Source organism: Heterodontus francisci, chromosome 2, assembly GCF_036365525.1.
Source record: "Heterodontus francisci isolate sHetFra1 chromosome 2, sHetFra1.hap1, whole genome shotgun sequence".
Taxonomy (NCBI): Eukaryota; Metazoa; Chordata; class Chondrichthyes; order Heterodontiformes; family Heterodontidae; genus Heterodontus; species Heterodontus francisci.
The window spans coordinates 25942452-25956789 of record NC_090372.1 but is presented as its reverse complement, the minus strand read 5'-3'; the positions used below and the strand labels follow the sequence as shown (position 1 = coordinate 25956789).

Here is a 14338-nt window from a genome sequence, read left to right as displayed (position 1 = left end):
TGGTCACACCGCAGATTAGGATTGCTGAGGGAGAAAGGGAATGGGTGACCAAAAGGCAGAGAAAGAGCAGGAAGGCAGCGCAGGTGTCCCCTGCGGTCATCTCCCTCCACAACAGGTATACCGTTTTGGATACTGTTGAGGGAGATGGCTCACCAGGGGAAGGCAGCAGTAGCCAGGTTCATGGCACCGTGGCTGGCTCTGCTGTTCAGAAGGGCGGGAAAAAGAGTGGAAGGGCTATAGTCATAGGGGATTCGATTGTAAGGAGAGTAGATAGGCGGTTCTGTGGTCGAAAACGAGACTCCGGAATGGTATGTTCCCTCCCAGGTGCACGGGTCAGGGATGTCTCAGATCGGCTGCAGAACATTCTGAAGGGGGAGGGTGAACAGCCAGTTGTCGTTGTGCACATAGGCACCAATGATATAGGTAAAAAACGGGATGAGGTCCTACAAGCAGAATTTTGGGAGTTAGGAGCCAAGTTAAAAAGTAGGACCTCAGAGGTAGTGATCTCAGGATTGCTACCAGTGCCATGTGATAGTCAGAGTAGAAATGAAAGAATAGTCAGGATGAATGCGTGGCTTGAGAGATGGTGCAGGAGGGAGGGGTTCAGATTTTTGGGACATTGGGACCAGTTCTGGGGGAGGTGGGACTATTACAAATTGGACGGTCTACACCTGGGCCGGACTGGAACCAATGTCCTTGGGGGTGCTTTTGCTAACGCTGTTGGGGAGGGTTTAAACTAATGTGGCAGGGGGATGGGAACCAAATGAGGTCAGTGGAGAGTAAGGAGGTAGTAACTAAAGCCTGTAAGGAACTAGATAATGAAGTCAGCGTGACTAAGGGAAAGAGTAGGCAGGGAGCAGATGATGAAAGCAAAGGGACTGGTGGTCTGAGGTGTATTTGTTTTAATGCAAGAAGTGTAGTAGGTAAGGCAGATGAACTTAGGGCTTGGATTAGTACCTGGGAGTATGATGTTATTGCTATTACTGAGACTTGGTTAAGGGAAGGGCATGATTGGCAACTAAATATCCCAGGATACCGATGCTTCAGGCGGGATAGAGAGGGAGGTAAAAGGGGTGGAGGAGTTGCATTACTAGTCAAAGAGGATATCACAGCTGTGCTGAAGGAAGGCACTATGGAGGACTCGAGCTGTGAGGCAATATGGGCAGAACTCAGAAATAGGAAGGGTGCGGTAACAATGTTGGGGCTGTACTACAGGTCTCCCAACAGCGAGCGTGAGATAGAGGTACAAATATGTAAACAGATTATGGAAAGATGTAGGAGCAACAGGGTGGTGGTGATAGGAGATTTTAATTTTCCCAACATTGACTGGGATTCACTTAGTGTTAGAGGTCTAGATGGAGCAGAATTTGTAAGGAGCATCCAGGAGGGTCTTCTAGAGCAGTATGTAAATAGTCCAACTCGGGAAGGGGCCATACTGGACCTGGTTTTGGGGAATGAGCCGGGCCAGGTGGTTGACGTTTCAGTAGGGGACTACTTTGGGAATAGTGATCACAATTCCGTAAGTTTTAGAATACTCATGGACAAAGACGAGAGTGGTCCTAAAGGAAGAGTGCTAAATTGGGGGAAGGCCAACTATACCAAAATTTGGCAGGAGCTGGGGAATGTAGATTGGGAGCAGCTGTTTGAAGGTAAATCCACATTTGATATGTGGGAGGCTTTTAAAGAGAGGTTGATTAGCGTGCAGGAGAGACATGTTCCTGTGAAAATGAGGGGTAGAAATGGCAAGATTAGGGAACCATGGATGACAGGTGAAATTGTGAGACTAGCTCAGAGGACAAAGGAAGCACACATAAGGTCTAGGCGGCTGAAGAAAGATGAAGCTTTGAAAGAATATCGGGATTGTAGGCGCAATCTGAAACGAGGAATTAAGAGGGCTAAAAGGGGTCATGAAATATCTTTAGCAAACAGGGTTAAGGAAAATCCCAAAGCCTGTTATTCATATATAAGGAGCAAGAGGGTAACTAGAGAAAGGATTGGCCCACTCAAGGACAAAGGAGGAAAGTTATGCGTGGAGTCAGAGAAAATGGGTGAGATTCTAAATGAGTACTTTGCATCGGTATTCACCGAGGAGAGGGACATGACGGATGTTGAGGTTAGGGACAGATGTTTGATTACTCTCGGTCAAGTCGGCATAAGGAGGGAGGAAGTGTTGGGTATTCTAAAAGGCATTAAGGTGGACAAGTCCCCAGGTCCGGATGGGATCTATCCCAGGTTACTGTGGGAAGCGAGAGAGGAAATAGCTGGGGCCTTAACAGATATCTTTGCAACATCCTTAAACACGGGTGAGGTCCCGGAGGACTGGAGAATTGCTAATGTTGTCCCCTTGTTTAAGAAGGGTAGCAGGGATAATCCAGGTAATTATAGACCGGTGAGCCTGACGTCAGTGGTAGGGAAGCTGCTGGAGAAAATACTGAGGGATAGGATCTATTCCCATTTGGAAGAAAGTGGGCTTATCAGTGATAGGCAACATGGTTTTGTGCAGGGAAGGTCATGTCTTACCAACTTAATAGAATTCTTTGAGGAAGTGACAAAGTTGATTGATGAGGGAAGGGCTGTAGATGTCATATACATGGACTTCAGTAAGGCGTTTGATAAGGTTCCCAATGGTAGGCTGATGGAGAAAGTGAAGGCGCATGGGGTCCAAGGTGTACTAGCTAGATGGATAAAGAACTGGCTGGGCAACAGGAGACAGAGAGTAGCAGTGGAAGGGAGTTTCTCAAAATGGAGACGTGAGACCAGTGGTGTTCCACAGGGATCCGTGCTGGGACCACTGTTGTTTGTGATATACATAAATGATTTGAGGAAAGTATAGATGGTCTGATTAGCAAGTTTGCAGACGACACTAAGATTGGTGGAGTAGCAGATAGTGAAGGGGACTGTCAGAGAATACAGCAGAATATAGATAGACTGGAGAGTTGGGCAGAGAAATGGCAGATGGAGTTCAATCAGGGCAAATGCGAGGTGATGCATTTTGGAAGATCCAATTCAAGAGTGAACTATACAGTAAATGGAAAAGTCCTGGGGAAAATTGATGTACAGAGAGATTTGGGTGTTCAGGTCCATTGTTCCCTGAAGGTGGCAACGCAGGTCAATAGAGTGGTCAAGAAGGCATACGGCATGCTTTCCTTCATCGGACGGGGTATTGAGTACAAGAGTTGGCAGGTCATGTTACAGTTGTCTAGGACTTTGGTTCGGCCACATTTGGAATACTGCGTGCAGTTCTGGTCGCCACATTACCAAAAGGATGTGGATGCTTTGGAGAGGGTGCAGAGGAGGTTCACCAGGATGTTGCCTGGTATGGAGGGCGCTAGCTATGAAGAGAGGTTGAGTAGATTAGGATTATTTTCATTAGAAAGACGGAGGTTGAGGGGGGACCTGATAGAGGTGTACAAAATCATGAGAGATATAGACAGGGTGGATAGCAAGAAGCTTTTTCCCAGAGTGGGGGATTCAATTACAAGGGGACACGAGTTCAAAGTGAAAGGGGAAAAGTTTAGGGGGGATATGCGTGGAAGGTTCTTTACGCAGATGGTGGTGGGTGCCTGGAACGCATTGCCAGCGGAGGTGGTAGACGCGGGCACGATAGCGTCTAGACAGATACATGAATGGGCAGGAAGTAAAGAGATACAGACCCTTAGAAAATAGGCGACAGGTTTAGATAGAGGATTTGGATCGGCGTAGGCTTGGAGGGCCGAAGGGCCTGTTCCTGTGCTGTAATTTTCTTTGTTCTTTGTTCTTTGAGGACAATATTGTTTAATGCCAGAAGAGTGGATACCAATGTACTGGGATCACACCAAAATTGTACGATGCGCCAGTCAAACCATTTAAATTACTGTCCATTTTCAAGGAATCAAGGTCAGAAAAATGGGCTGCAGACCAGTTTTGCTGGGTCCTTAGCTGCTTTATGTTTCCAGGGTATCACCTGGGGCTCAGAACTGGATCTGCTTCTGAGCTTCTGCAGCTATGTAAATGAGGTGGTGAGTGATATTCCTGGCCTATCACCTCACTTTCCTGCTGGTGGGCCCATGTAGTGTTACAATGGAGGGACACCCAGAGAAACTGGGTGATGGGGCCTAGACTGAGACCTCATTGGATCAGAGAATCTACCTGGGAGCAGTCCAATAATTTAACACATTGTAACAGTTTCCATCAACCCCCACCAACACACCAACCACTGGACAATCTCTGGTCCTCAGAGTCTCTGGTTGTCATGGCACTAGGAATGTAGTTTCCAGCCTGAGAGGCTTGTAATGTTCCAATTTCCATTTGCTAGACACTGCCGAAAATGGGACTATGCTGGGAGCTGCCCCTCAGGCCATGTTACTTTCACCCAGGGCAGGGTGGCAGATTGGAGGAAGATCAGCTCCTCTCTGTGTACCACAGACAGAGTGTGTGTCTATCCAGTGAAGGTGCAAAGGTGAACAATGAAAATGATAGCAAATGCAACGGAGATAAGCTACAAAGAGAGATTATAAAGTTCTATTTCAAGAGCCTGCACTGATGATGATTGGGGGATGTGGCTGGTGGAACGTCACAAATTTATAGCTTGGATATATATTACATTAAAGTAAGACAAGTTAGTAAGAATAAACCAGTGAAAAGACAATTTCAAGCAGAAATCTTCATGAAAAATGCTTGCAATAATCTCTCAGGCTAGGTAGTAGAAATGTAAACTTCCTGAATGTCCAAGGTCCAATTGGATACTAAGTTGGTGGATTTAGACAACTAGAAGGATAACAGGGCAACAACCAACACATTGACAACACGTATGCAAGCCAAAAACAGCCAAGGGTGAAATCCACACCTTCAGAACGTCATACTGTAACAAGATCTGGAAGAGTTGTCAAACCACCAAAATGATATATGGATGCTTAAGCTTCTCCACTCATAAATTTCACATTCCCTATCTTTATACTTGCAAATTTTATAATCTCTGTTTCTTTATAACTAATCTTGATATTATCTTATTTTGTTTGTTTTTACTTGTAACGTATGAGACTTACCTTTGGAAAGAAAGGGGATGGTGTATGATCGCTTTAAGAGTGATGTCCCTTTAAGAACTCAGTATGCTAATGAGCTAAGTACCAGGATGTATCATGTGACTAGAAGCCATAGTCACTCTGCACAGCAACACCCTGGACAAAAGTACTGTATATAGTTTGCTCTGTATTGTATGTACTAATTTAGCCGTTAATAAACCTTCGAGGGAGCTCAAATGGTCACATGAGTACAGTCAATCATCCTTTGCACTCTAGGGAAGCCGGGAATGGCGCCGAAGGCCGCAGACCTTACTGCCAGGCTGTCCTCATCTACAGGCAAGTATATGAAATTATTGGCACGTTGAAAAGGGGTCACCTCTTTGATGCACCTGTGGGTCACAGACTGCGAGATACTACCTATGTCGCCCGCTGATCCCTGACAGTAAAGAAATTGAATGCAATAGTAACCTTGAGGATAAGTGGCATGAGGTTCCCAACGAAAACAAGTGGCCACAGGTAACATGGAAGGATCAGACACATTTCTGTTGCCATTGCAAATGACATTCTCATGCTTCTCTGGCATTGCCTCTCAGACATCTGAAGGTAATGTTTCCTTGTCCTGAGGATGTGATGACACATCAGCGCCCATCTTCAATAATGCCTTTCCTGGATGGCTTCATTCTGAGCAGTCTCACCCTCTTGTGCTGCCTGCTGCTCCTGTTGAGGCATCATCCGTTGATCGCTAAGATCACTCCTCAATCTCTCCTTCTGCAATTGTTCATAGGTTAGAGAACAAACTGCAGGTATGAGGCTCGTGTCTATGCAGCTTTTCAATTGTTGATGAGAAGAGTGTTGTAAAACCCTTCTTCTTCGACCATTCAGCAGATCCATAATAGTCATGATTAGATCTCTGTTATGTGCCTTACATTTGCATGCAGCAGGAGATCCCACACAAAATCATTTGTCTCCTCCCAATCGACTTGCATTCCTTGAATGAACAAGTGGTTTGCATTCTTCTTCCAGAAAATGTTGCGTCCGTGATACCAGACAAGTTTGACCACCTTCCAACCTCCTCCTGGCACCTTCTAGTTTGCACCCATAACCCTTGGCCCACCCAACTTAACCTTCACCCTTACCTCCGTTACCATTGAACCTCCCTCATTACTGTGCAGCAGCTCATCATCAATTTATACATGCCAACCTTCCGCCCTGTCCCTACTCCCGTCGCCATCCAACTACTGACTCTCACCCTTGAACCTCCAAGAATCCACCTTGATATAGTTACAGATTCCCAATCCCCTCCCTATAATGACCTCTAATATCCAACCCTAAGTCTCAACCTTCCCCCCCCTTAGCATATACAATTGCCCCCTGTGATTGTGACCGTACCTTCTGTCAGCCAGTACCCCGATATGGACACACAGGACTCCGACGTAGACAATGATCCTCCCTCCTTTTAGGCCTCTCATGACCATCAATTTTCTGATAGGAACATATCAACCCACAACCCCCTGCAACTGCACACAGCCAGCCTCATCATCAGAAACAGCCCACTACACACCCTGTTCTCTGCCCTCCCCGCCACCCCCCCCCCCCCCCCACCCCCACGCCGGCTCCTCCACACACCTGAGACTCCACAGTGTCATCCCCGACTACCCTCCCCTGCTCCTCCAAGTAGCCCCTGCCCATGCCGTTGCGGCCATTCTCCTGAGATGATTCATCCTTGCTGGTGCCAAACCTGGAGGCAAACATCCATTCCAATGCTGGCGTTAGTTTAGCGGCTGAACGAAAGAGAGAGGAGCACAGTCCTGAGACTCAACTGCACAAATCCAACTGTTGCACGCCACGTGCATTTAAATCAATGCAAAGCTGCAATCTGCCACCATGCTGAAGGAACCCAGGAATACCACAAACCTGCTGCCGACATAATTCCTCTAAAATATCCCATCATTGGGAGTCCAAAAAAAGCATCTCCCGCCTAATTATATCACACTGCATGCCACCAAATCCACCATGGAGGACTGCATAAAATTCCCCCCTCAGTGGGGGAACATTTAGGGAACAGTGTTCATAGTATCATAAGGTTTAGGTTAGCTATGGAAAAGAAAAAGGAGCAATCCAATTCTGGGCAACACACTTTAGGAAGGATTTGAAGGCATTGAAGAGGGTTTCTGAGAATGGTTTTGGGGATGAGAGACTTCAGTTACGTGGATAGATTGGTGAAGCTGGGACTGTTCTCCTTAGAGAAGAAGGTTGAGAGGAGATTTGATAGAGGTGTGAGGAATCTTGATAGAGCAGATAGGGAGAAACTGTTCCCATTGGCAGAAGGGTTGAGAACCAGAGGATGCCAATTTAAGGTGATTGGCAAAAGAACCAGAAGTGACATGAGGAAAACTTTTTTATGCAACGAGTGGTTAGGATCTAGAATGCACTGTCTGAGTGTGTGTTGAAGGCAGGTTCAATAGTGGCTTTCTAAAGGGAATTGGATAATTACCTGAAAAGAAAAGCATTTCAGGCTACGGGTAAAAGGTAGGGAGTGGGACTAGCTGAGCTGCTCTCGCAGAGAGCCAGCACGGACACGACAGGCCAAATGGCCTCCTTCTGTGCTGTAACCATTCTATGATTAAATGATTCTACAAGTTCACCACTCCAACTAGTAGTAAATCACACATCGCAGTGCTCATTCTAGGATGTGACACTTCCCAATATTTGGAAGACCATGAACTAAATTGAGCATTTACATTTGGTATTGACCACTGAAAATTCTGAGGGAGTCTATAGAAAATAGTGGATACTGCTCCATCCTTTATACATGTACAGATTAGCATTGTAACCTATAAAACTCAAACATTTCATAAGCACTGGCAGAATTTTCTGAACAATTCTGTATCAAATAAGTTCTCAGCGTTACATTGCACACGCAAGGCCAGTTAGCATCAGTCAAATCAAACCTTAAACAACTGATCTATTCCCTGTTTGGAAGGTTTGTCGCATATCAATTCTACTTTTGGCAGCAGTAAACTTTTCATGGGGAACATTTATCTTTCAGAAATCTTTTCAGTTTACACTCTAATGCAAACACAGTTGGCATTGAGGGTTGATTTTAACTTGTGTTTTAGCATTTGGTGAGTGTCGCCATCAGGCCACTGGCCACTCGAATCCAGCAGAGGGCCAAACCATTTTGATGGTTGGCCATCTTTGATTGTGATTGAGCAGCTGCCCACACTTTCTCCAGCAGTGACAGGAAGTCGGCCGATGAGGAAACTGGATTGTTCGGCGAGCCCAGCACCTATTTATAGGTAGGTTGTGAGATGTGCTTCTTTTTGGTGTGGAGTGTGTTTACAAGGGTTCCAAGGTCTGTGACACAGTGATGGAAGTCCTACTAGTGGATGTCAGGGCTGACAAGGAGATATTGTTCCTCTCAAATGGAAGAGGAGTCATCAGACAGACTACAACAGACCTGGAGGGAGATATCAGAAAGGGTAAATAATGCCAGCATTAACCCTGGGACATGGACAGAGCAGAAAAAAAGTTCAACCCACCCACTTACCTGGTCAGCTAAGGTATTTGTTTTCCAACTCGTTTTGTGCATAAAACGTGGAAACAGTACTCCCCTTCCCCAACGTTCACTCCAAGAACTCTCCTACCCACATATCATCCACTCCCCACTTATCACTCCCCTCCCCGACTCCTCCAATCATTATTGCACACTGTACTATCCTCCTAAATACAGTCACTCTCAACAGCTGTCATTGTCCTCATATCAGGCACAGGGGGCATTCTGCTGTCAGTTGCTAACAACTGGAAGCCTGTTCATTCTTCACCTGTTTTCACATGACACTGCAACCACTTTCTTCAGCTGGTTCAAAATTTTAAAGGAAACTCGCTTAAGATTCACAGTCTCAAAAGTATGGAAAATTGCCTTTCCATTGCTCAGCAAGGTATTGCATATATCTGAGCACCCAATAGTAGATGCTACAATACCATTTGTTGCAGAATGACTATACATCACAGACAGATCCTCTTCTCAAGGCACTTCTCATACTTCTCATAAACATCAATTTTGCTGAGGTATGTGCAGGAAAATATACATTACAAATGGAACTGCAGTTACAGAAGTCTTTTTTTAAATTCAAGTCAAAAAAAATCTTTGCAGCTGAAACAGATGTGTGAACAGACACTGAGAAAGATAACTTAGAGTGGGCAGTGGTTAACATCGCAGCCTCACAGCTCCAGCGACCCAGGTTTGGTTCTGGGCACTGCCTGTGTGGAATTTGCAAGTTCTCCCTGCGACTGTGTGGGTTTCTGCTGGGTGCTCTGGTTTCCTCCCACAGCCAAAGACTTGCAGGTTGATAGGTAAATTGGCCATTGTAAATTGCCCCTAGTGTAGGTAGGTGGTAGGCGAATGGTGGTGATGTGGTAGGGAATATGGGATTAATGTAGGATTAGTATAAATGGGTGGTTGTTGGTCAGCAGAGACTCAAAGGGCCTGTTTCAGTGCTGTATGACTCTATGTAAGCAAAGAAAGCCAAGTACTCTCACCATTAGACAGCAAAGGCACATTACAATTCAATGGGTCTGCCCTGGTTACCTGTGATGCTCTCTCCTTGCCTTGAGTTAGACTCATCTTGCCTAAAGACTTGTAACAAAGAGCATGGATCAATTTATAAATTGTGAGACATATGACTTTTCAAGTATCAAATACCAATGACACTGTTCTCACACTTTGAACAGCAACACCAAAAGAACACATGTATAATTTTAAAAAGACAATTAAGTGAGATCCGCACAAATGAAAATGTATTTATATATATATTTAATGTTTGGTAAACTATTCACTCATCAATTTCTCCACTCCCCACTCCCTCTCCTTTCCTGATGTCATTAACTCCTTGTTAGGCAATGATCCCAATGGCTATTATGCATGTTTGAACATCAACAGTGGGTGATGGTGGGCTGTTCAAATACAGAAGGCTTCACATCCAAATATATTTCCTCTCCAAACATCTACACAAGCAGACATCCAGCAAAAGGCACATTGTAGCAGTAAGGAGGTGGATTCCTGGCTTACTTCTCTCTCCTTAACCCAGGGAGCCAATCCTCTACCACAGTCCAAGTTAAAAATGCAATGCTTGCACAGTCCAAATGTGAGATCCTCTAGCTGAGCTGCACAGTGGGCTCGGCCCACGGAGTTCTAGGGTTTATTCATTCTGATGCAGTCATCTCCCACATGTCTATTTTTAAAAATCTAATATATGTTGTACATTAGCACTATAGCATTTTCTAGCGCGATTTGAGGCAGGAGACTTCACATTCGCCCTGGGTATCAAACCGATTCTCATTTCCTCCACATCCGCTGTACCAGAACGGCATACAGTACTGCTGTATTTGGTCAAAGTACCATTTTACAACATAATTCTGGCAGGTCCCTCCATCCTTATTGAGCAAGCATATATCTGGAACTGGAAAAAATAAACAAATTAAAGGAGTTTGTTGTGCCAGAGTGAGTTACTAAATTCATAATGGCTCAGATTTTGCAGTCAGCTTACATTTGCCCACAGATTTTCCATGAGCTTTTGTAACGACATTTGCAGTAATTAGAAATCAATAACAGCATGGCGCCCTCTACAAAGGATTTGAGATCCATGTCAACCCGATTAAAGAATTCTTAATGAGGCACTCACAATCTAAACCAGGAAGTGCAAGTTAGAATATTTAATTCAACGTCAAATCATGAATGAAAAGTGACATAAAGAGAAGGAAATGAAGAGGGATTAAGAGAGATAAATGAGACAGCAAGAAAAAGTTACAAAAAAATTCTGTTCTGTGATTGCCTTTAAGAGTGATATTCCTTTGAAATCTTAATATGCTCATGAGCTAAGTACCAGGATGCAGTCATGTGATGACAAGCCTGACTCACTCTGCTACTGTAACACCTAGAGGCAGGTTCTGTAAATAGTTAGCTCTGTACTGTATAATAGATTAGCTGTAATAAACCTGTTGGAGATCTTCAACCCACTGGACTCCATGCATCTCAATTATGTTAGATCACACAACATAAAAAGAACTCATTATATGATGGCAGCAGTGGTAAGAAGACAGAATCCAAGCTTGAAGGCCACAGGGAAAACAGCATTAAAACTACCGACCTACAGGCAATAGGGGCAAAGACCAAGAGAAATACTGACCCACACAGCAGAAAGAAAAAAAGAACTCACCTCAAGCTGTAGAAGACAGAGCGCCGAACAACAGGCTGCAAAACAATCACTGTGGTCGGGTGAGCCACTGTCTCAGTGGTCCAGGAGTCCCCAATGAAAAAAAGCTTTGAGGTGCTTGCAAAGTTGATTTCTTTTAAAAAAGGCTCAGTAAAAGAAAAAAAAACAGGGCAAACCCAATCCCTATCTTAGGCTGATCGATTATTTTCAAAGGCTCCCCTCCCAGGCTGATCAATGTCGGCAGCATTACAGGAGGCATCCGACTGCAAAAAGTGCGGGAATCCACCATTCATGCAGCTCGCAGCTAAAGGTTAAAAAAAAAATCATCAAACCACTCGAGCGCGAAGATAATTCACTCACTCAGCCAAAGTTTTAAAAAACTCATAAAACCACTCAGGCATGAAGAATTGACCACTGCCTGTAGAAACAAAGTCTAAAAGAAAAAAGAGCACTTGAAATGCCTATTGCACAGCTGTGTAAACAGTCATGCTAGATTGCTGGAATAAAGATAAACAGACAAGCAGCTAACACTTGCTCCTGTCAATCAAAGCAGCCAAGAGAGTTTTTTAAAGGGAAAGCAGTATAGAGTCATAGAACAAGTCTTAAAGCAAGCTCTATGCAAAAGAACAGCAGAAAAATGGATACCAAATTTTCCAGCATGAACTGGAAGGCCTTGGATATCCTATCCCAGTTCTAACTGTTCAAACAAAGAATGCAGTTATGCTTTACAGACCAAGTAATTCCAGAACCATAAAAACAGGCTGTAAAATACGATTAGTAATTGGAAATGAGGGATTACACAGAATTAATATCTCAGGCTTATCTGAGGAGGACCAGAAAGGAGTCCATTATAAAATATTTTATAGCAGAGCACTTGGAGAACAGTGGTAGAATCAGACAGTCAGCATGGATTTACAAAAGGGAAATCATGCTTGACAAATCTACTAGAATTCTTCGAGGATGTAACTAGTAGAGTTGATGAGGGGGAGCCAGTGGATGTGGATTATTTGGACCTTCAGAAGGTTTTCGACAAAGTCCCACATAAGAGATTAGCATGCAAAATTAAAGCGCCTGGGATTGGGGGTAGTGTATTGCGATGGATAGAAAATTGGTTGTCAGACAGGAAACAAGGAGTAGGAATAAACGGGTCTTTTCCTGAATGGCAGGCAGTGACTAGTGGGGTACCGCAGGGATCGGTGCTAGGACCCCAGCTATTCACAATATATATTAATGATTTAGATGAGGGAACTAAATGTAATATCTCCAAATTTGCAGATGACACAAAACTGGGTGGGAGGGTGAGTTGTGAGGAGGATGCAGAGAGGCTTCAGGGTGATTTGGACAAGTTAAGTGAGTGGGCAAATGCATGGCAGATGTGGTATAATGTAGATAAATGTGAGGTTATCCATTTTGGTAGCAAAAACAGGAAGGCAGATTATTATCTGAACGGCTATAAACTGAGAGAGGGGAATATGCAACGAGACCTGGGTGTTCTCGTACACCAGTTGCTGAAGGTAAGCATGAAGGTGCAGCAGGCAGTAAAAAAGGCGAATGGTATGTTGGCCTTCATAGCGAGAGGATTCGAGTAAAGGAGCAGGGATGTCTTGCTGCAATAAGACAGGGCCTTGGTGAGGCCACACCTGGAATATTGTGTGCAGTTTTCGTCTCGTTACCTGAGGAAGGATGCTCTTGCAATAGAGGGAGTGCAGCGAAGGTTTACCAGACTGATTCCTGGGATGGCGAGACTGACGTATGAAGAGAGATTGAGTCGGTTAGCATTATATTCGCTGGAGTTCAGAAGAGTGAGCGTGAACTCATAGAAACCTATAAAATTCTAACAGGACTTGACAGGTTAGATGCAGGAAGGATGTTCCCGATGGTGGGGGAGTCCAGAACAAGGGGTCATTGTCTAAGGATACGGGGTAAACCTTTCAGGACTGAGATGAGGAGAAATTTCTTCACCCAGAGAGTGATGAGCCTGTGGAATTCGCTACCACAGAAAGCAGTTGAGGTCAAAACATTGTATGTTTTCAAGAAGGAGTTAGATATAGCTCTTGGGGCGAAAGGGATCAAAGGATATGGGGGGAAAGCGGGAACAGGTTACTGAGTTGGATGATCAGCCATGATCATAATGAATGGCGCAGCAGGCTCAAAGGGCTGAATGGCCTACTCCTGCTCCTATTTTCTATGTTTCTATGAAACATCCCACAAAGATATGGAAAGTGCTAGAAGATCAGCTCAGATTAAGAGTGAATTTTAGAATTCATCGCATGGAATTGATGTCCTACCGGCAACAGCCACAGGAATCACGAGATCAATTCGTCAGTCGAAGCCGTTGTGAGGGCAACAATGTGAGTTCTCAGAAACTGAGCTGTCAGACAGAATAATTGAGCTGGTGATTGTATCAACACCCATTGGAGCATTTCAGAAGGACCTCTTGGGAAAAAGGTCACAGAATTGATGCACTGCTGGAAGATGGCTGGAAATATGAAGCCATTGTAACTGGACAACAGCACCTGCAAGCACTAGATGCGGCCAACAGTATCAGCACCATAAACAGTTTGAAAAGAGCAAGCAGTCTGTGTGATAAGGACGGTTGGACCCACTCATGGTGAAGTTGTCCTGCATTTCGAGACCTGTGCAAGCTGTGCAGTGCAAAAGGACACAGGGCCTGCCTATGCAAGCAATATGGCTCTGAAGATGCAGCCAGAAGTCACAGTAGGACCCAGACAAACAGACAACAGCAGCAGCAGCAGCAAGAAGAGCTCCATAGACTTGTGTAAATGTAAATTAATACATGAGGTCCACAGTGAAACAGACCTGAGACAAGACCCAGAGAGAAGTAATTTTCAGCCAGAAGACAAACAGACATTCCACATTGTGAACTTGACACATCATGTTGATGAAGTTAAATAACTTGAAGCTTTCACCACTAGTAACTTCACATACCCAAAGAAAGCTGGCAAACATGCACTCGGGTCAAGATAGACACTGGCGCCAATGCAAATATCCTACCAGTCCGAATCCTAAAAGATACGCACCGGAGTCGTTGGAAATCAATCATACACCCGACAACTGCCAAGTTATCTGCAGACAACGCATCACCCATTCCTTGCTGGGACA

The 14338-nt window shown here is 44.6% G+C and overlaps 1 protein-coding gene across 1 annotated transcript in view; it reads right to left on the bottom strand.

The window, feature by feature from the left end:
* Positions 1 to 9830: 9830 nt before the first annotated feature.
* The window catches only part of LOC137383331 (collagen alpha-6(VI) chain-like), a 133782-nt gene continuing 129274 nt past the window's right edge, over positions 9831 to 14338 (bottom strand). The window contains exon 41 of the mRNA XM_068056026.1: positions 9831 to 10462. Within this exon, the coding sequence (XP_067912127.1) occupies positions 10284 to 10462 (179 nt within the window). The 3' untranslated portion in view covers positions 9831 to 10283. The remainder of the gene's footprint in view (positions 10463 to 14338) is intronic.